Below are 23,499 nucleotides of genomic sequence, written 5' to 3'. Positions count from 1 at the left end.
AGCAAAACTGGCCATCTTGACCCTTTTTCCCGTTACTCCATTCGATGTATTGGAAAAATATTTTTATATTTTGATAGTACAGGCGTTTTCAGTGATACCCATCATGTTTATATTTTGCCGGACATTTTGTCGGTGAAACACACTTGGACACCCAAGAGGGACATGGTAGGAAATAGGTTTAGACACCGAGAGGTGGGATCGCCATTTTTGGGCTGGGTGCTCTGCCTGTAAGCAGGGAGAGTATTAGGCATATTGGAGGGTTAGCTAGTGTCCATCACCCAAGGCAACATCATACTCAACGATTACTGCGCTATCTGCACCCGAGGTCAACCCCTTTCCTCTCGTATCATTGGAAGGTCATGAGTAAAAGTGGACCACACATGACACAGTGTGGTGGCCTCAAGTAATTTTAGGGGAATATCACTGATAGTTTCAATGAGATGATCTAATAATCCTGACAGAACCAGATTAAGATCCCAAGGTGGTATCATAGAGTAAAAAGATGGTCTTATTCTAGAAGCGCCTTTAATAAACCTTTTTTAAACCTAGGTCTACTTCTGCTATCTTAAACCCCAAGAAGGCTGTGAGGGCAGCTATCTGGACTTTTAGTCCCATATCCAGGCCTATTTGAAGGAAATCCAAAATAATCCTTAATTACGGGGCAATGGAAGGATCCCAGAAACCATCTGAAAATTAAAAACAGACCTTCCAAGTTCTGTTATAAATTTTAGATGTTAACAGCTTTCTACTCCTTAAAACAGTAGTAATAACTGGATCAGAAAGGCCTCTTTTCAGGATGGCTTGCTCAGAATCCAAGCAGAGAGCTTTAGATGTGGAATATTTGGATGTACTGCAGGACCTTGTAGTAATAGATCTGGTACTTGAGGGAGATGACAATAGTTTCCTTTCGACAATTGGAAAAGGAACTAAAACCAAGCTCTCTTGGGCCAGTAGAATCACATGACTTTTCTCCTCTGCTACTTTTGCTAATGTTCTTGGGATGAGAGATAGTGGAGGGAAAATGTACAAAGGGCCCTTTGGCCAAGGTGCTGAGAAGGCATCCACCATGAAAGGATTGTCCTGATGTGATAGAGAACAAAACAGATCTACTCTTTTGTTAGTTTTTGACGCAAAGAGATCCAACACTGGAATCCCCCATCCTATGCATATCTGATTGAATATACAGGGTGGGCCATTTATATGGATACACCTTAATAAAATGGGAATGGTTGGTGATATTAACTTCCTGTTTGTGGCACATTAGTATATGTGAGGGGGGACACTTTTCAAGATGGGTGGTGACCATGGCGGCCATTTTGAAGTCAGCCATTTTGAATCCAACTTTAGTTTTTTTCAATAGGAAGAGGGCCATGTGACACATCAAACTTATTGGGAATTTCACAAGAAATACAATGGTGTGCTTGGTTTTAACGTAACTTTATTCTTTCAAGTTTCTCTTTGTTTACAGCCATTGACATGTCGCCGAGGTTAACACGTGAGGAGCGGATAGAAATTGTATTGATGTCTGGTGAACGCAGTAACCGGGTCATTGCAGCATATTTCAATGCAAGACACCCTACGAGACCACCCATCTCCCATGCTACAGTTAGCAAACTGCTTGCTAAGTTTCGTGAAACTGGTTCAGTGTTGGATTTGCCAAAATGTGGACGCATGAAATCTGTCTCTAATGAAGAAACATCAGTGGCTGTCCTAGCTTCATTCAAGAGCCCACAGCGTAGCACTCGCCGCATGTCACTGGAGAGTGGCATTAGTCGAACATCCCTTCGGCGGATATTAGCTACTCACAAATGGCACCCTTACAAACTCCAGCTACTGCAGCATCTCAACGGGGATGACCCAGATCGGCGCACTGAATTTGCAGAATGGGCAAAACAAAAATTGGAACAGGACCCTCAGTTTACGCAGAAGATTTTGTTCAGTGATGAAGCAAACTTTTATGTGAATGGTGAAGTTAACAAACAAAACCACCGCTATTGGTCTGACACTAACCCACATTGGATAGATCCCTCCAAGACTGTTGGAACAAAAAAATTGATGGTATGGTGTGGTATATGGGATACAAAGATAGTGGGGCCATTCTTCATCAATTGAAACCTCAAGGCCACTGGATATGCGAAATTGCTACATGATGATGTGTTTCCCTCTTGCACTGAAGCTGGCATGTTCCCCGAGTTTTTCCAGCAAGATGGTGCACCACCACATTATGGGTGTCAGGTCCGAGCATTCCTAGATGAACAGTTTCCTGGAAAGTGGATTGGTCGTCGTGGGCCAGTTGAATGGCCCCCATGGTCTCCCGATCTGACCCCCTTAGACTTTTATCTTTGGGGTCATCTGAAGGCAATTGTCTATGCTGTGAAGATACGAGATGTGCAGCACCTGAAACTACGGATACTGGAAGCCTGTGCTAGCATTTCTCCTGCGGTGTTGCTATCAGTGTGTGAAGAGTGGGAGAAGAGGGTTGCATTGGCAATCCAACACAATGGGCAGCACATTGAACACATTTTATAAGTGGTCAGAAACTTGTAAATAACTCATTAAAGAATAAAGTTACGTTAAAACCAAGCACACCATTGTTTTTCTTGTGTGGCCCACCCTGTAGTTTTGTTTAGTGCCCATTCTCCTTCCTTGTGGATCTGTCTGTTCAAGAAGTCTGCTATTAATTCCTGTTCCCCTTTTAAGTGAACTGCTGAGATTGATAACAGATGAATTTCGGCCAACCTGCAGATCTGGGCTGCCACCAAGGACAGCATTTTGCTCCTTGTTCCTCCCTGCTTGTTGATATACGCAACTGTTGTTACATTGTCTGACAAGATTTTTACGTTTTTATTTCAAATTTTTCGAAGAAAACCTTTTAGAGCTTTCAGGACTGCAGTTAGTTCTTTTACGTTTGATGATTGAGCCATAGCCTGATTCCAGGAGCCCTGAATCATCTGATGTGCGCAATGGGCTCCCCAACCTGACCCGCTTGCATCTGTGGTTATGATCATCTGATTTGTTTGACGCCATAGAACTCACTGGCCTAAGTTCTTCTGTATCAGACAATACCACAGTGAGTATTTTACGGATTGAGGAAGGACCACCTTTTTGTCCAGAGAAAATTGACTCTTGTCCCACGATGACAGCAGAAAAGATTGAAGAGTTCTGACATGTGCCTGTGCCCACTTGACTGCTGGGATGGTCGCAGTTAGTAGACTGAGAACAGTCATTATGTCTCTTATAGAAACCCTTCTTGTCTCTATAAACATTTTTACCTTCTCCACCAGAGGTTGATTCTTTTCCTGAGGTAGATAAGATGTCATAATCTAGTATGATTCCTAAAAAGTTCTTCTGCCTGACTGGGTAGAGATCTGACTTTTCTACATTTATCAACCACCCCAAAGACTCCAAAAACTGTTTCACTCTGATTACCTGGTCACGAAGAATATGTTCTGATTGGACTGCTATTAGGAAATCGTCAAGGTAAGGGATGAATAATATTCGCTGCTGATGGAGATGACTCTGCAATGATCTTCGTAAAAATTCTTGGAGCCGAGGATTGGCTGAAGGAAAGGGCCTGAAACTGCAGATGATAAAGATGACCCTGCATGTAGATGGCTATTCTTAGATACTTCTGATGATCTTTGTGAATCAGAACGTGATAATAAGCATCCGCTAGATCTAATGTTACCATGAGGCAGTACCTTATAAGCAGACTTATCGTTGATCTGATCATTTCCATCTCGAACTTCTTGTAGTGTACAAATTTGTTCAAATGCTTTAAGATGATTATTGCCCTGTAGGCTCCATTCAACTTCTTCACCAGGAATACAAGGAAATAAAATCCCTTTCCCTCTTGTTGTACTGGAACCTGTATTAGAACATTTTTCTGTAAGAGGAGCAAAATCTGTGTTTCTAGAAGTTGCTGTTTTCCTTGTATTAAAGGATAACTGTCACATTTAGACCCTAATTTCAATTTTCATATATGTAGTTACTAATAACATGATATTCCAGAATCAGTTACTATTAGACTGACTTACCCCATATTTAATAAGATTCAGCTCTTAGCAACCAGTCTGCATAAAACTGCAATTTCACTATTCAGTTAAGATGGCTGCCACTGCCCTCACCCTGAGACTAATCCCGCCTGCCCTCACTAGCCAGTAACAATAGCCCCCCAAAAGTGTCAGTAACCAGAGCCCTCCCCCCTAAAGGGTTAATCTCCTGCAGCACAAAGGGGTCCTCTTACCACATGTTGCTTTCATTTATACACTGAGCAGATGGCAGATCTCCCTTCCCTGTTGTGCGCTGGTTCAACTCTGCATTCTCCAAGCCTGCTGAGTGAGGGAGCGTCTGCCAAGCGCAGGGACAGGGAGAAGTGCACACAGCCCAGGCACTGTTATCAGCTGCTGGGGAGGACCTGGCTTTAATAATTTACTTACAGTCCCTGACTGTCAGTAATATGACCTTGCAGGCAGCCTGCTTCTGCGTCCTCCGTCCTTCAACAGATAGACGGACCATGCCTAGCAACCCTATTTTAAAGCACAGGTAAAAATAGGCAATACAGGGAACAAAAATGTGGAATTAAGGGGTAATTAAATACACAGTGAAAAGTTGAAATAGGGCAACCAAGGTGATATTAATCACCACAATCCAATACTCCAAAAAAAAAAAATACGACTTTATACTTTAAGTTTTTGTTTATCATGAATGTCTCTGGTGGAAGGGCGTCAAATTCTATTTTGTATCAGGACCAAATTACTGCCAGAATCCAGGGGAAAGAAGATATTTTTTTCCTAGACAGTGATGTAATTTTTTAATCTTCTTCCCACCTGACATCTGGCATCATGAGTTAGGTTGTATGGCGGACTTGTCCTGGTTAAATAAGAAACCCTTTAGAATGTTGTCAACTCGAAGTGCCTTCTATTTTCTTTAGAATAACTTTGAAATCCCAGTACTTCTTTCAGGATCCTTCCATTAATTAATTATTTTTTTGTATACTCTCATGCACAGGGAAGACTCTTCTTAACCCCAAAACCACTGAATAACTGATCTTGATTTGAATGCGTCTCCTTAACTTCTTCAATGTTAATGGTAATTATGGCAAAAGAGAAAAGGGAGAGGCGCTCATAGGGTGATAAGCTATAATACGCAGATGACGTGATGAATAAAATGTGCTCACCTTTGGGTGTTGTGCAGATGTAAGCGCACAACAGGTTTAGGCACACAATAGGTTGGGAGGGTGAGGGAGGTCCGTGCTGCCGGTACCCGTTCAGTCCCTTTGGATGGAGTTGCCAAAAACCCCTAGGGATTGTTAGGGTTGAGAAGAGTGATTTGTGTCCGAAAACACACAATAGGGTACCTCTTTGGCGCACAGGAACGACCACAGTTTCAGGTTTTTGGGTAAAGATACTATTTATTGTTCAGTTGACAACGCGTTTCGGAGTTTATAACTCCTTTTTCAAGTCTTGGGGGCGCGAACAGCAAGGGGCAACAGGCAGAAGGTGGCCGGGTGGCTGGGAAATCCTTCCTGATGTGTGCTGCTGCTGTATCTGGCGTCGCTCCAGATACAGCAGCAGCACACATCAGGAAGGATTTCCCAGCCACCCGGCGCCCCCAAGACTTGAAAAAGGAGTTATAAACTCCGAAACGCGTTGTCAACTGAACAATAAATAGTATCTTTACCCAAAAACCTGAAACTGTGGTCGTTCCTGTGCGCCAAAGAGGTACCCTATTGTGTGTTTTCGGACACAAATCACTCTTCTCAATGTTAATGGTAGAACATATTGTTTTTAAAAGAGATGCAGTGTCTTCTATAGCACATAGAAGCTGTCCTGAGTCATCTTCAGAGGAAGCAGATTTAGAATCATATGATATTTCACCTAAGTCCTCATCTATTAAGATGTGAGGTTCCGTTTTTGAGGTAGACAGTTTTTATGACAAGCCAGGTAGTTTTGAGTCTATTGCTGAGCTTACTTCTTCCTTAATAAGGGATCTAAGGTTATCAATCATAGAGGGAGCTTCTTCTGAAACCACTTTGTGTACATTTAATGCATAACTGCTTTTTATAGGACGATGCCAATAGTTTTCTACAAAGAACACATTGTAGTGAAGGTTCTCCAGATTTGCAGGCAGCTTTGCCCTGAAAGACAAATACTTCCTAAGCACCTTCAATTTAGAGAAAAGCTGATAGCCTCCACCATGGATAGCAAAATAGAAAAAGAACTCCCACTGGCTGTCACCACTTTCACCCAGTGCTTAGGCCCAAGTAAAAAAGAAGAGGAGGAAAATGCTTAAAGGGGTTATCTGAGTTATGGGAAAAAAAAATTAAAACCTCATAAAATTCACCAGGACATACATATACATTGGTTAAGCATGATTTCTTAAAGGGTTTCTACCACTTCGTTTTCACATAATTAGCTTTCAGACACTAGCGATCCGCTAGTGTCTGCTCTCCCAAACAATCCTAATATAACTGTTTATTGTCCTGCCGTTTCGCTAAAAATCGAACTTCTATAGATATGCTAATGAGCCTCTAGGTGCTATGGGGGCGTCATTAGCACCTAGAGGCTTGGTCTACCTTCACAAAATGTCGCCGCCCAGCGCCTCCCTCCAGTCCGCCCATCTCCTCCGGAATGCGATCAAGCGGACGAATTCTCGCGCATGCGCCGTGGGCGTCTGTATTCGGCGCATGCGCAGTGAATGTCTGACCGCTTCCCTGCTCAGACATCTCCACTGCGCCTGCGCCGATGACGTCATAGTGCTCCGAGGAACAGGCGCAGTGGAGATGTCTGTGCAGGGAAGCGGTCAGACATTCACTGCGCATGCGCCCAATACAGACGCGCACGGCGCATGCGCGAGAATTCGTCCGCTTCATCGCATTCCGGAGGAGATGGGCGGGCTGGAGGGACGCGCTGGGCGGCGGCATTTTGTGAAGGTAGACGGAGCCTCTAGGTGCTAATGACGCCCCCATAGCACCTAGAGGCTCATTAGCATATCTATATAAGTTCGATTTTTAGCGAAACGGCAGGACAATAAACAGTTATATTAGGATTGTTTGGGAGAACAGACACTAGCGGATCGCTAGTGTCTGAAAGCTAATTATGTGAAAATGAAGTGGTAGAAACCCTTTAAGAGAGAAACCCATACGTACACCTTTACATGGTTCTGTTATTGCTGTGTTTACATGCTGTGGGGACGTATAACAACAATGCCTGAGCTCTCCCTCATGAATATTTGTGGGCGTGAACAATCTGACCTTCCCCTCACCCTGCTCTGCACAACCTAAGTTTGCATTTAAAAAAACAGTCACATGATCATCTCCTAGCTCACACAGGCAGATCTTCCTGTCACATTGCTGATACAGCTACGGCTCAGATACAGCTACGGCTCAGATACAGCTACGGCTACGGCTAGGATGCAGCTACGGCTCTATCTATAAGATGGACATATAGCTCTATCTAAGCTATTGCTGTATCTTAGCTATCACTGATTCTAAGCTACGGCTCTATCTAAGCCACCGCTGTATCTAAGCTATCGCTGTATCTAAGCTACCGCTGTATCTAAGCTACAGCTGTATCTAAGCTACCGCTGTATCTAAGCTACAGCTGTATCTAAGCTACCGCTGTATCTAAGCTACAGCTGTATCTAAGCTACCGCTGTATCTAAGCTACAGCTGTCTCTAAGCTACAGCTGTATCTAAGCTATCGCTGTATCTAAGCTACAGCTGTATCTAAGCTATCGCTGTATCTAAGCTATCGCTGTATCTAAGCTACCTCTGTATCTAAGCTACCTCTGTATCTAAGCTACAGCTGTATCTAAGCTATAGATTAGATAAAGATATATCTTGGATGCAGATATAGATATAGCTATAGCTATATCTAAGCTATATGATGGACAATTATTTCCTTTTTTTCACCTCGACTCTGGTAAGTATCGCACATGAGCGATCGCTTACCATCACCGAGGCTGTGTGAGGAGAGGGAGAGAGGGGCGGGCACCAAAGGCTCTGACGTCTCGTTTACAGAGCCGGGCCACTCCCTCAAGCAGGGAGAAGCTTGTAAACGAGACGTCAGTGCCTGAGCAGGGTTGATGACGTCGGGGGTCACATGACCCAAATGTGAACTGGCTAAACAGAGTAAAATAGCTAATGTAAGTGATTTACAAAATAGTTTAATATAATACTATAAGAGTTATTAGCATAAATGTATATTTAACTCGGATAACTCCTTTAACAGACTCTGCATCGGAGGGGAGAGACATGGCGACTGCTGACCCAGAACACAGACTTGCCAGGCCTTCTCATGTTCTCCTGCTATATGCCCGATTTGTACTCCGGGTATGGGGAGTCGCATGATTGCTCCATCGCACATCACACCGCACACCATGTGACGACAGGACGCGGTCAGTGGCGCACCTTAATGCTGCCAAGGAATGGGGAATTTCGGCCCCAGATTTCCCAAACCAAGAGATTTTTCCTGCCGAACTCTTCACCCAAGTGGCGGCTGAACCTGGGGCTGCCCATCTCCACAGGACTTATGCTGAAGCACCAAGTAGGAAACACATTGCTGCTCCTAGGCCTCCTGTACTCTGCAATAGCCCTTCTGAGCTAGGCTCAGGGCATACAAACCACCAGGCTGTGCGACTCTGAAACAAAAAAAACACAGGCGATTCCTCTGCTGCTGTTGGTCTCCAGATGTACAGGGAACAGGAAACAACTGGAGAAGGAAAAGGAGAGGGGACTTTTAAATTAAGTCTTCAAGTTGTTTCCTGTACTTGGAAGGTGGGATAACCTCCAGCTGGTGCCGTGTGGGAGGGGGGGGGGGGGGGGCATATGGAAAAACCCTTTAAAACAAGCATTTATATGTAAACCCAGTAGCATAGTGACAATTATTTTTGACATTACAATTATGCATTGATATCTGTGCACTTTCCAATGTGTAGCTAAAGGAAGTAGAAAAATTATATAATCATTACAATTTGCCTGTGCAGCAGTAAATGAGTATACTTAAAGGGGTTCTGAAGTTCTTTTTAAATGATGATGTAATCTTTTAATAGTTCGTTAGCATCTGATCGGAAGGGGTCCAACAACCGGGACCTCCGCCGATCAGCTGTTTGAGAAAGCAGTGGCACTCCAGGAGCACCACGGCCTTCTCTCGGTTTCCATCAGGCCCAGTGACGTCACAACTAGTATCACTGGCCTGGGCGCGGCTAAGCCAGTGATACTAGTCGTGATGTCACTGGGCCTGCGGTAAACAGAGAGAAGGCCGCGGCGCTCCTATAGCTCCGCTGCCTTCTCAAACAGCTGATCGTGAGGGTCACGAGTCTAGGACCCCTGCCGATGAGATGCTGATGATCTATCCAGAGAACTCCCATAAAAAAAAATATTCTCTGACCTGTTACAAAAGGTACATAATGTAAACTGTAGTGAAGGTATTGTTCTCACTGGTGAGTGTATTTGTGAGTTATAACCTCCCTTCTAATTCTCAGCTGTGTCATGTCACCAACACTTCTTAAGTGTGGGCAGGATGCCTGTTTCTCTCATGTATTCCAATGGGAGCCTCAATGTCAGTCTCATAGGAATAAACAGAGAACTGATTTTTTTGTCCTGTGCCAGTTGGAGAGGCAGAGTGTTAGTCCTATGACACAGCAAAGTATCAGAAGGGAGGTCATAACTGACAAATACAGTTACTGGTAAGAAAATACCTTCATTACAGTTTATGTAGTTTCTAATAAGTCTGAGAATAAAAAGTGTTGGGGGAGTGCTATTTCGAGACCCTGACAATAAAAATGGGGATAGCTAGGCATGATGGATGAATAAAAAAGACCCACTTACCTTGTCTTTTCATTCTGGCTCCTCCAGTGTGGCTCTGAAGTGTGAAGTGTCATCTCCCTGCAAGTTACCACTACTGGCCAATCAATGGCTCCAGTAGTGATGTAGGCAGGCAGGCAAGTGGCCACTAAACCAGGGAGCTGGCATGTTACACTTGCAGCTAAGGCAGGGAGGGAGACCAGACTAGATTAGTGATTTTTTTTTTTCAATTCACACACCAAGCACAACTATCCCCAATTTTTTTCAGGGTTTTAAACCCCTTTGCACACCTGGGCATACAGTGCTGCCCATAATTATTCATACCCCTGGCAAATTTTGACTTAAAGTTACTTTTATTCAACCAGGAAGTAATTTTTTGACGGGAAATGACATAGGTGTCTCCCAAAAGATAATAAGACGATGTACAAGAGGCATTATTGTGGGGAAAAAAAATAATTCTCAGCTTTTATTTACATTTGAGCAAAAAGTGTCCAGTCCAAAATTATTCATACCCTTCTCAATAATCAATAGAAAAGCCTTTATTGGCTATTACAGCAATCAAACGTTTCCTATAATTGCAGACCAGCTTTTTGCATGTCTCCACAGGTATTTTTGCCCATTCATCTTTAGCAATGAGCTCCAAATCTTTCAGGTTGGAGGGTCTTCTTGCCATCACCCTGATCTTTAGCTCCCTCCACAGATTCTCAATTAGATTCAAGTCTGGATTCTGGCTGAGCCACTCCAAAACGTTAATGTTGTTGTCTGCTAACCATTTCTTCACCACTTTTGCTGTGTGTTTTGGATCATTGTCATGCTGAAATGTCCACTGGTGCCCAAGGCCAAGTTTCTCTGCAGACTGCCTGATGTCGTTGAGAATCCTCATTTATTGCTCTTTTTTCATGGTGCCGTTTACTGTGATTAGGTTCCCTGGTCCATTGACTGAAAAACATCCCCAAAGCATTAGGTTCCCACCACCATGTTTGACAGTGGGGATGGTGGCTTCTCCTTTTTTACGCCAAATGAAGGAAACATCATTGTGACCAAACAATTCAATTTTTGTTTCATCTGACCATAACACAGAAGACCAGAAGTCTTCTTCTTTGTCCAGATGAGCTTTTGCAAAGGCCAAGAAAGCTTTTGTGTGCCTTATCTGGAAAAGTGGCGTCCTCCTTGGTCTGCATTGTGCAGTGTCCGTTGGATTGTCTGCCTTGAGACATTGCCACCAGCAGAGCCCAGATTCACCAGGATGGCCTTGGTGGTGATCCCTGGATTCTAATTCATCTCTCTAACTATCCTCCTGGCCAGCACAGGTGTCACTTTTGGCTTCCGACCACGTCCTCTGAGATTTTCCACAGTGCGGAACATCTTGTATTTTTTGCTCAAATGTAAATAAAAGCTGAGAAATGTTTTTTCCCCCCACAATAATGCCTCTTGTACATCGTCTTATTATCTTTTGGGAGACACCTATGTCATTTCCCGTCAAAAAATTACTTGCTGGTTGAATAAAAGTAACTTTAACTCAAAATTTGCCAGGAGTATGAATAATTATGGGCAAGACTGTAACTTTAAGCCTAAGGTACACAAGGTGTGTATAGAGTGTCCATACCATACACAGAAAGTCTCTGTGAATCAATTGGCCGAGAAATGTCACAGACTATTACAGTCTCCAGGAAGTGATGAAGTACAGAGCCCCAACTCAAGAGACCAAGGAGTGATACATGCAAAATATTATTTGTGTATTTAAGATCTAATGATAACTTTGTAAATTGAGATGACTCTTCTCATACAGTCCCTCTTAGGGTATGTTCACATGGAGCTTTTGTCATGCTTTTCCGGTGTCTGAATCAGCATGGAAATTGCCTCAATCTGCCTCCCACTGTTTTGCAACTTTACAGCACAGATTTTTTTTTTATGTGCACAAAAAAAAATTCTTATGTACTCCACTTACTGCACACATAACTTAGGGTGGGTTCACATCCCATTTTTGTCATATGTTTATGTTCTCTAGGAATGATTTTATATGGCCACCAGCTACGAGAGCAGGACTTGCTGCCACCACTTGCTGAGCTACATAGCGGACGGGGCCTCACTATACACTACATTCTGGCACTTGCAAATACTACACATTGGGAAGTGTTCCAGTCAGGCTGCTCTGCCATGTTGACATATAAAAGACAGTATAACATCATCACCATCTATTATAGAGCAGTTTAGTGTTTAGTGAGGCCTGGCCCCAGGCAGCTCTGCAAGAAAGAGCTCACATTCTAGGATAGGTTGCTGGCTTTTTAAATCATTCCCAGAGAACGCTTTGTAATTTACCTCACCAGAAAATCCATTTGAATTACAGTTTATAAAACATACTAAAATCGCAAGAGGAAAAAGCACATCATTATTTTACATTTCTCATTTTAATCAATTACCTTTTATCAGGGATTCTAAATTCTTTATAAAGTTGTTCAGCTTTTTTTTGCATACCATCAAGAATCAGATTATAGATAGTGTCATGTAATGAACAGTCTAGATAAGGTTTATCAATTTTTTCTTGTAGAGAACGCTGAATTCTTAGCAATTTGATTTGATCCTCTGTAACCTATAAACACATTTACAGCGTGGAATACAAATTAGTTTCATTCACATCCTTATAAAAATATCAAAGCACAAAAAGAAAATGTTGTCTGATCACACAGCTTATCAATATTATTGCCATTTTGTCTCTGCTTTGCTTAACAAGTAATTTGGACATGATTTTATAAGATGCTTAAAAGTTGGATCTCGCCCTCGCAAGATATGGTACATCTCACTTATACAGGAAGTCCTGCAGACTTTAAAACTTATGTTTTTACAGCGGTGCTGTTGGGCTGGCAATAAACTAAGTGACTATGGATGAGACCAGAAATACAGAAGTACCTTTATTTTTAGTTTATTGCCAGCCCATCAGCACCCCTTAACCTTTTAGGAGCAGATGTGCTGCAAGCTCTTAGGGTGGCTGTAATATTTAAAAAGGATGGCACAGTCTCTCATGATAGTTAAAGAACACTGTCTTATATCTGTGCTAACCTTATGAATAGAGAAATGGCTCCAGGATGTCCCTAGTAACCTGTGGGCGCGATATAAGACAGACATAGGTGTTCCACATTTGAAACGTATGCAGCCACCCATGATTAAGCAGTACCCACTGGCTCTGGCTCAGGAAGCAACAATTGCTGTCCAGGTGCATGACTGAAACTGCACTGAAACAAATTCCCTCTATCGCAAATACCGCTCTGTATCCAGTTAAGAAAAAGATAGCACCAGGTCAGCCCCCTGCCTACCGAATGGTACTTGACTTATGAGCTGTAAATGCAGTCACTGAATTGCTTACGCCAGTAGTCCCAAACCCTCGTACTCTGCTGATACAGATACCATACACCTCTTCAGTGTTTACTGTCGCTGATCTTGCTAATGTTTTCTTTTCTGTGTCTTTACATCCTGATTGTATCTCTTTGCATTTACTTTTGAAAGAAAGCAATGTTGTTGCCAGGTTCTACCACAAGGGGCACAGAACTCTCCTACCATGTACTCCACCGCTATTGACCCAGTACGGGAGACGTGGACGCCCCCACACTCTGATGTTGTGTTACTTCAGTATGTTCAGGACCTACTTTTGTGTTGTCCTTTCTGTTTGTGAAAGTTCCTCATTGTCTCTTTGTGTTTTCTGGCAGAGCAAGTCTGAAAAGTCTCCAAAGATAAATTGCAATTCGGTCAGCAGAAGGTTGTTTTCCTAGGTCATTGCATCTCCGAGGGTATGTGCCACCTCACGATGGAGAGAGTGTAAGCAGTGGCCACCATGCAGGTCCCACAGGCTGTCACCGCCCTGAGGGCGTTCCTAGGTCTTGTGTTTTACTGCCGCCCCTCAGTGTGGTTTGCTTCACTCCCGATGCAGCCCCTGTACGACTGTGTGTCTTTTAACAAACCTTTTTTTCGGACACGTGAAGTTTTCATCTCAGCCACTGCCCTCGGCACTCCCAATTACAGGAAACCATTTGCATTATATGTCACATAGATGCACGGCCATGCCACTTCAGTACTTACGCAGACTCATGGGCAACAACCCTGCCCTGTGGCTTATTAATCCACCCGTCTTGACTCCGCTGCTTGAGGCAGCCCCTCCTGTGCTAGGGCAGTGTCTCCTGTTCAGGAAACGCTGAACAAAGCATCAACGATTGTGCTCATGTATCCCCTAATCATCTACACTCCTCATGATATCTATGTTATTCTTTCACAGGTGTAAATAAAACATATTTTAATGGCAAGGTGGTTGTGCCTTCAATGTGTACTAATGCTTCCTCCAAACATCACTGTCAAACATTGTACCACTTTGAATCCAGCTACCCTTCTATCCCTGGATTCAAAAGGGGGGAGAGAAGCAGATGATGCACCCTTGAATTCACTTTTCCTTTTATTAAATTCTCAGCAGGAACAGGAACCACATGATTGCATCCAGCTAATGCAACAGGAAAAGGCTGGTTTTGCACATGTCAGTGATGAATCCCAATCCACAATTTGCGTCTAGGTATCAGAAGAATGGGAAGTTTTTCAGTGGGAATGCTGTAGTAACGTAACATGAGGTAATTAGAGCAGAACCACTGCTTCCCCACAAGTCAGCACAAGAGGTGGAGTTGAAGGCTTGGACAGTGGCTTGTACTGTGGCTGAAGGGTTTACTGCTAACATTTACACCGATTCCAGGTATGCAATTCTTAAAATTTTTACGAAAATTTCCCAAACCCACTTTATAAGGACCAGTTCAGTTATGAAGTCTCTTTGTGAGGCTTACATAGTAGAAACCACCCATAAATTACCTCATTTTAGAAACTACACCACTAAAGTTATTCAAAACTGATTTTACAAACTTTGTTAAGGAAAATAGAGATGAAATTTCAAAATTCCCTTTTTTTTGGCAGATTTCACATTTTATTCCATTTTTTATGTGACACATCAAGGGTTAACAGCTAAACAAAACTCATTATCTACAGTGCCTTGCAAAGTATTCACCCCCTTGACTTTTTTTGTGCTTTGGTGCCTCACAACCTGGAATTAACATGGGTTGTTTGAGGATTTGCATCATTTAATTTACAGAACATGGCCACAACTTTGAAGATGTTTTTTTTAATTTATTTTTTATTGTGAAGCAAACAATAAATAGGACAAAATAACAGAAAAAGTCAATGTGCATAACTGTTCACCCCCCTAAAGTCAATACTTTGTAGAGCCACCTTTTGCGGCAGTCACAGCTCCAAGTCGTTTTGGATAAGTCTCTATGAGCTTGCCACATCTTACCACTGGGATTTTTGCCCATTCCTCCTTGCAAAACTGCTCCAGCTCCTTCAAGTTAGTTGGTTTGCACTTGTGATCAGCATTCTTTAAGTCTGACTACAGATTTTCTATTGGATTGGGATCTGGGCTTTGACTAGGCCAGTGATGGAGAACCTTTTACTGACTGAGTGCCCAAACTGCAACCCAAAACCCACTTATTTATCGCAAAGTGCCAACACAGCAATTTAACCTGAATACTACAGTCCGATATATTATATCTTCTATGTACTTTATCATTTAGCTATAATAGTCTGCCTACATTCAATGCGCTGCCTGTGCCGTTCATAGTGCGCCCTGCGCTGATGAATGGCAGGAAACATCTAAGGCATATTGGTACAACATAGACTTTTTCCAGGGTGCGGGTGCCCACAGAAAGGGCTCTGAGTGCAGCCTCTGGCACCCGTGCTATAGGTTCGCCACCACTGGACTAGGCCATTCCAACACATTTACATGTTTCCCCTTAAACCACTCAAGTGTTGCTTTAGCAGTGTGTTTGGGGCCATTGTCCTGCTGGAAGGTGAACCTCCGTCCTAGCCTCAAATCACGCACAGAGTGGTACAGGTTTTTCTCAAGAATATCCCTGTATTTAGCACCATCCATCTTTTCCTCAACTCTGACCAGTTTCCCAGTCCTGGTGCTGAAAAACATCCTCACCATGCTGCCACCACCACCACCATGTTTTACTGTAGGGATGGTGTTCTTTGGGTGATGTGATGTGTTGGGTTTGCTCCAGACATAGCGTTTTCTTTGATGGCAGAAAAGTTCAATTTTAGTCTCATCAGACCAGAGCACCTTCCTCCATACATTTTGGGAGTCTCCCACATGCCTTTTTGCAAACTCACAACATGCCTTTTTGTTTTTTTTACTGAAAGTAATGTCTTTCTTCTGGCCACTCTGCCATAAAGCCCAACTATATGGAGCGTACGGCTTATTGTCGTCCTATGTACAGATACTCCAGTCTCTGCTGTGGAACTCTGCAGCTCCTCCAGGGTAACTTAGGTCTCTGTGCTGCCTCTCTGATTAATGCCCTCCTTGCCCGGTCGGTGAGCTTTGGTGGGCGGCTATCTCTTGGCAGGTTTGCGGTTGTGCCATGTTCTTTCCATTTGGTTATGATATATTTGATGGTGCTCCTGAGGATCATCAAAGATTTGGATATTTTTTAAACGTAATCCTGACTTGTACTTCTCAACAACATTGTCCCTTACTTGTTTGGAGAGTTCCTTGGTCTTCATGGCATTGTTTGGTTAGTGATGCCTCTTGCTTAGGTGTTGCAGCCTCTGGGGCCTTTCAAAAAAGGTGTGCATATGTAATAACAGATCATGTGATACTAAGGCCCCTTTCACACGAGCAAGTTTTCCGCGTGGGTGCAATGCGTGACGTGAACGCATAGCACCCGCACTGAATCCTGACCCATTCATTTCAATGGGTCTGTGTACATGAGCGTTGTTTTTCATGCATCAGTTCTGTGTTGCGTGAAAATTGCAGCATGTTTTATATTCTGCGTTTTTCACGCAGCCCTGGCCCCATAGAAGTGAATGGGGCTGCGTGAAAAACGCATTGCATCCGCAAGCAAGTGCGGGTGCGATGCGTTTTTCACTGATGGTTGCTAAGAGATGTGGTTTGTAAACCTTCAGTTTTTTATCACACGCGTGAAAACGCATCAAAACTCATTGCACCCGCGCGGAAAAAACTGAACAACTGAACGGAATCGCAGACAAAACTGACTGAACTTGCTTGCAAAATAGTGCGAGTTTCACTGAACGCACCCTGAATGCATCCGGACCTAATCCGTCACGCTCGTGTGAAAGGGGCCTTAGATTGCACACAGGACGACATAATTTCACTAATTATGTAACTTCTGAAGGTAATTGGTTGCACCAGAGTTTTTTATGGGCTTCCTAACAAAGGGGGTGAATACATACACACATGCCAATTCTCTGTTTTCTATTTCTAAACAATACTTTTATTTATATATTTTTCTAATTTCTTCACCAACTTAGACTATTGTGTTATGATCCATCACATAAAATTCAGATGAACAAAACATTGAACTTAAGGCTGTAATGTAACAACACACAAAAAAAAGTCAAGGGGGGGGGGTGAATACTTTTTTACAAGGCACTGTATTACCCTGATTCTGCAGTTTACAGAAACACCCCATATGTGGTCATAACCTCCCGTATGGGCAAATGGCACGGCGTAGAAGAAAAGAAAAGGAGCACCATATGGTTTTTGGGAGGCAGATTTTGTTGGACTGGTTTTTAGACACTATGTCTCATTTGAAGCCCCCCTAACGCACCCTACAGTAGAAACTCCCAAAAAGGGACCCCATTTTGGAAACTACGGGACAAGGATATTGAAACTATGTTGGGGTACATATGATTTTTGATAGGTCTATATGTGCTTTTTGCGAGGCAAGGTAACCAAAAAATGGCTGTTCTGGCACTGTTTTTATTTTTTGTTTCTTACAATGTTTATCTGACAGGTTAGCTCATGTGCTATTTTTATCAAGCACGTTACGTTACGAACACGACAATATCAAAGATGTCTACTTTTTTTGTTTCAGTTTTACATAATAAAGTATTTTTGTCTCCATTTTCTGAACACCATATTGTTTTTTATTTTTCTGCAGGGGCTCATTTATTGCAGGAAGAGTTGACATTTTTATTGGTACCATTTTTGGATACATAGGATTTTTTGCTCATTCAATATCACACTATGGGGCAAGGTGAAAAAAAATTGGTAATTTTGGCACAGTTTTTATGTATTTCATGTGGGGTAGATCATGTGATATTTTTTTATTTTTTGCAGGATGAGGTGACAGTTTGATTGGTATTATTTTGGGGTGCATATGACTTTTTGATCGCTTGGTATTACACTTTTCGTGATGAAAGGTGGAAAAAAAATGGCTTTATTGTTTTATTTAGAGGTTAGATCATTTTTATAGAGAAGGTCATTACAGACGTGCAATACCTACTTTAAATTTTAGTTTTACACAATAAAAACATTAACAAAAAAAAAATCATGTTTTAGTGTCTCCATATTCTGACATATTTATTTAATTTTTGGGGGGCAATTTTCTTATGTATGTGCTCATTTTTTGATGGATGAGGTGACGGTTTGATTGTTATTATTATGGGATGCGTAAGGGCTCTTTCACACCTGCGTTCTTGTCTTCCGGCATAGAGTTCCGTCGTCGGGGCTCTATGCCGGAAGAATCCTGATCAGGATTATCCTAATGCATTCTGAATGGAGAGAAATCCGTTCAGGATGCATCAGGATGTCTTCAGTTCCGGAACGGAACGTTTTTTGGCCGGAGAAAATACCGCAGCATGCTGCGCTTTTTGCTCCGGCCAAAAATCCGGAACACTTGCCGCAAGGCCGGATCCGGAATTAATGCCCATTGGAAGGCATTGATCCGGATCCGGCCTTAAGCTAAACGTCGTTTCGGCGCATTGCCGGAGCCGACATTTAGCTTTTTCAGAGTGGTTACCATGGCTGCCGGGATGCTAAAGTCCTGGCAGCCATGGTAAAGTGTAGCGGGGAGCGGGGGAGCAGTGTACTTACCGTCCGTGCGGCTCCCGAGTGACGTCAGGGCGCCCCAAGCGCATGGATCACGTGATCGCATGGATCACGTCATCCATGCGCATGGGGCGCTCTGACGTCATTCTGGAGCGCCCCGGGAGCCGCACGGACGGTAAGTATACTGCTCCCCCGCTCCCCGCTCCTACTATGGCAACCAGGACTTTAATAGCGTCCTGGCTGCCATAGTAACACTGAACGCATTTGGAAGACGGTTCCGTCTTCAAATGCTTTCAGTACACTTGCGTTTTTCCGGATCCGGCGGGCACCTCCGGCAACGGAAGTGCACGCCGGATCGCAACAACGCAAGTGTGAAAGAGGCCTAAGACTTTTTGATCGCTTGGTATTACACTTTTTGTGAAGCAAGTTGACCAAAAAGTGTTTTTTTTAGCAGTTTTTATTTTTTACAGCATTCACCTGAGGGGGTAGATCATGTGATATTTTTATAGAGCTGGTTGTTACTGATGTGCCGATACCTAATACAGATAAAAGCATTTTTTAAACAAAAAAAATAATAATCATGTTTTAGTGTCTATTTTCTGAAAGCCATTTTTTTGGGCTGAATGTCTAATTTTTTGCAGGATGAGCTGACAGTTTGATTGGTACTATTTTGGAGTACATATAACTTTTTGATTGCTTGTTATTGCACTGTATTTGTGATGTAATGTGACAAAAAAAACAACTTTTTGGGCACAGTTTTTAAGGTGTTTATCTGACGGGGTAAATTATGGACGCGGCAATACCTAATGTGTTTTTTTTTCTTTTTTCCCCAATTAATTTTTTTTTAAATCGGGAAGAGGGTTTGTTTTCTTATTCTACTTGAAACTTTTTTTTATTAAAAACACTTTTTTTTTTGGGGGGGGGGGGGGGGTCTGATCTCTAATACATCTGCATTGTAATGCATTGTCTGTAAGTGTAATACACTAACAGTTGCCAAGGAGACAGAGGGGCTGGATCTCCTAGGCTTCCGTAGAAGGCAGTCCCGAAGCCTCTGCAAGGCCTCGAGCTGCCTTCTCCCCCATCGGGTCCTCGAGCTGCCTTCTCCCCCATCGGGTCCTCATCACTGCAGCGCAGGGAACCGATGGGAACCTTCATCGCCGCAAACTCCTTATATGAGGAGGCTATCAGTGACTCTGGCTCTGGTGCCCGCCCGATCAGCATGACGTAGTAGTAAGTCAAATTGCATGAAGTCACTTCCCGTTATTAAGTACTATTAAGTCATTGGTCGGGAAGTGGTTAATACATGACAATTATCCCGCTAGCCTTAGAAGCACCTGATTGACATCGTATGCTGTTATTTAATCTTTGATTTACAAGGACACCCAAATCTTTCTCTACAGATGACTCTCTAAATGTTACTTGCCTTAGGACACATTATTTATTTAGATTACTACCAAGATGCATAACAACATATTATCTACTTAAACCTCATTTGTTAAGTTGACGCCGAAACACTCAGAGTGTCCAAATCAGCTTGTAGTTTATGGGCATCTTCCACAGTACTACATAGTTTAGTGCCATATGCAAAAATAGAGACAGACCTATTAGTCCTTGTCACGGATCAGCGGGTATGAACTAGGTATCGACCGATATTGATTTTTTTAGGACCGATACCGATAATTTGTGAACTTTCAGGCCGATAGCCGATAATTTATACCGATATTCTGGGAATTTTCATTTTTGAGAAAACAAATATGCTGAAAATTAATATCTTTATTGTTAATGTGTATTTTTTTATTTTTTTTATCTTTTTCATTTATACTTAATATTTTTGTGTTGTTTTTTTTTTACTAACTTTTAGCCCCCTTAGGGACTAGAATCCTTGTCCCATTCACCCTGATAGATCTCTATCAGGGTGAATAGGAGCTCACACTATCCCTGCTGCTCTGTGCTTTGTGCACACAGCAGCATGGAGCTTACCATGGCAGCCAGGGCTTCAATAGCGTCCTGGCTGCCATGGTAACCGATCGGAGCCCCAGGCTTACACTGCTAGGGGTCCGATCGGAGGAGCAGGGGAGAGGGGATCCTGTGGCCACTGCCACCAATGATTAATACTGGGGGGGGGGGGGGGGCGCACTGCGCCACCAATGTTTTTACTATTGGGATTGGGGTGGGGGGCGCACTGCGCCACCAATGATTAATACTGGGGGGCTTGGGGGGGGGCGCACTGCGCCACCAATGAAGATAAGTCTCTCAATCATTCATATACAGGAGGCGGGAGCTGGCTGCAGAATCACATAGCCGGCTCCCGACCTCTATGAGCGGTAGCTGCGATCCGCGGCACCTGAGGGGTTAACTACCGCGGACCGCAGCTACAGTTCATAGAGGTCGGGAGCCGGCTATGTGATTCTGCAGCCAGCTCCCGCCTCCTGTATATGAATTAATGAAAGGCTTATCTTCATTGGTGGAGCGGTGGCCACAGCCCCTCCCCTCCTCGTCTTCTCTCCTGTCATTGGCGGCAGCAGCAGCACAGGGGGAGGGAGACACTGCTTCCTTCTCCCCTGTGCTGCGGAGGGAACATAGAGAGCGCTGAGAGCAGCGCGATCTGTGTTCCCAATACGTTATCGGTATATCGGCAAAATAGATGCCGATACCGATAACGTTCAAAATCCTGAATATCGGCCGATAATATCGGCCAAACCGATAATCGGTCGATCCCTAGTATGAACCCACTGTGCCACTGACTGGCTATACTCTGGAGGGGTCTAAGCAACTACCTGGTTATTACTGGAGCCTCAGATGGTAAGGATAGACTTGAGCCGTTAGGGTAGCTGCCAGGAGCTACTCCAGAGCAATCCCGAGTCAGTGGCAGCTGGTCCAGGCAGACCAGGAGATACCTGAGTAGGTACCAGAAGTACACGCGTAGTCAAGCAGGTGGGGTCATTACCAGGAGCAACAGTGCAGTACCGAAGGATGAGGCAGAGGTGTAGTCAGACAGGCAAAAAGTCAGGGCAGGTGGCACATGTACAGGTGAGGAAATCCGGGGTCGGCAACAGGAGAGACAAGGCAAGCAGGCAGGGATCATACGAAAAGGAGAGTCCAGGAACGAAGTATGAATCAGGAACACATGAGAGTAACAGGAACCAGCAAACTCAAGGACCTTGACATTGAGGCATCTTGTAAGAGGACTGAGCCACTTAAATACCTGCAGGAGAGCCAGGGTTGGTCAGCGAGGTCACCTGACCTAATCCACACAGCCCAGGGAGTGACGCGCTCCGCCCTTAGAGCAGTGTAACACAAAACCGGCCAAGCTGTGTCCAGTGCCGAGTGTAAGCTGTGGGGCGGAATCCTCAAAAGCAATACCATCTACAGAAACAGAGCCCAGGACCGCAGCAGTGAAATGGGAAGCACCGACCACAGGTCACCGCTGAGCGTGGCGCCCGGGACCACGGCGATGAGCTGGGGAACAGAGGCGTACAGCAGCCACTGTTACAGTCCTATCCTCAATATCATTAATAAATAAATGAAATAATAGGGAACCCAGCATTGAACCTTGGGGTACACCACTTATAACCTGGGACCATTCAGAATAGGAATCATTGACCACAACTCTCTGGACACTGTCCTTCAACCAGTTTTCAATCTGTGACGGACTGAACAGTCACTGGGGCTGCTGGAGAGGCCTGAGGGCTAGCCTCCTTCCTACGGACTATGGACCCAGAACTATGAAGATCCCCCCCCCCCAGTCTCTTGGGGGTTACAAGGAACTATTAACCCTGATTTATGTGTGGAGTATTATGGGCCATATAATTCCTATTGCCCATTAAAGGTGCAGAGGTGAACCCAGCAACACAAAAAGGGTTAACTCTGCACTGACGCTCCCGAGGAATGTGTTAGTTCCTTTGTTCTATTGTGTTAGTGATGGGATTAAGTAGCCGACTTCGGTGTAGAGGAGAATATCACCCTCTGATACACTCAGGAGATAATCCCATCACATGTGTCTCCTCTCTCCATATTCTTTCATTAAGACACTGGGGAGGGGATGTCTGTTTGCATGCTGTTCATGTTTGATTAAGTTATGTTGTTAGACCTCTTGAACTGTATATGTATACTGAGTTAGTCCATTGTCTTAGTTAACTGCATCACAGGCAAAGGGGGTGTGCCACTGGCCTGTGGAATTGTATAAATTGTGAGTGCTGGCTGGCATTAAAGTGTCCTATTCTACCCTTCTTGAAGTTTGAGTACATGTTTGGGGGATTGGAGAACTACACTCTGGCGATTGCTATAATCACTATACTCTCCAGAAAATAATCCCTAGCTCTTGTAAAAGCTGTTCCTGTTTCACTCTCTAGACTAAGGAGAGGTTCACCCACTGGAAGCTGGAGCCCAGGGTGGGTGGAGAACGGAAAAACCCTAAACCAAGCTGCGGCGGTTCGTGGAGTTTGTGGTGGTTATGGTGTCGAGTGCAGTGCTGATGGTCCTTGGCGAGCACTAGGAGCATCGCTCAACGGAGGTACCCAGTCGGGGTGGCAGGCGATCCGTCACATTTGTGGCAGCAGTGGGATTGCTTCCTAGTGCGTTGAGCAGCACCTTAGAGACACCGGTAAAGTGTGGATTTATACTTAGGGCAACACTAGTACTCGTACAGCGCCCCTGGCTACAGCAGCATGGAATCAGCTAGTTCTTGGACAGCGTTCCATGATGAAGAGGAGGATCACCCGGATTACAGGGATGCAGTCCGGAAAGGTGCATGGCATGAGGCCCTGGAGGACGTGCAGCGTCGCCAGGGCGAGAGTCTCCCCAGTGAGGAGCAGAG

The 23,499-nt window shown here is 43.9% G+C and overlaps 1 protein-coding gene across 3 annotated transcripts in view; it reads right to left on the bottom strand.

Moving 5' to 3' along the window:
• The window catches only part of VPS16 (VPS16 core subunit of CORVET and HOPS complexes), a 558,269-nt gene that overhangs the window by 77,422 nt on the left and 457,348 nt on the right, over positions 1 to 23,499 (bottom strand). For all 3 annotated transcript variants that reach the window (XM_040439647.1, XM_040439649.1, XM_040439648.1), the window contains one exon: positions 12,229 to 12,398. In XM_040439647.1, the coding sequence (XP_040295581.1) occupies positions 12,229 to 12,398 (170 nt within the window). The remainder of the gene's footprint in view (positions 1 to 12,228; positions 12,399 to 23,499) is intronic.

Source organism: Bufo bufo, chromosome 7, assembly GCF_905171765.1.
Source record: "Bufo bufo chromosome 7, aBufBuf1.1, whole genome shotgun sequence".
NCBI classification, from domain to species: Eukaryota; Metazoa; Chordata; class Amphibia; order Anura; family Bufonidae; genus Bufo; species Bufo bufo.
This window is presented reverse-complemented; position numbering and strand designations above follow the sequence as displayed.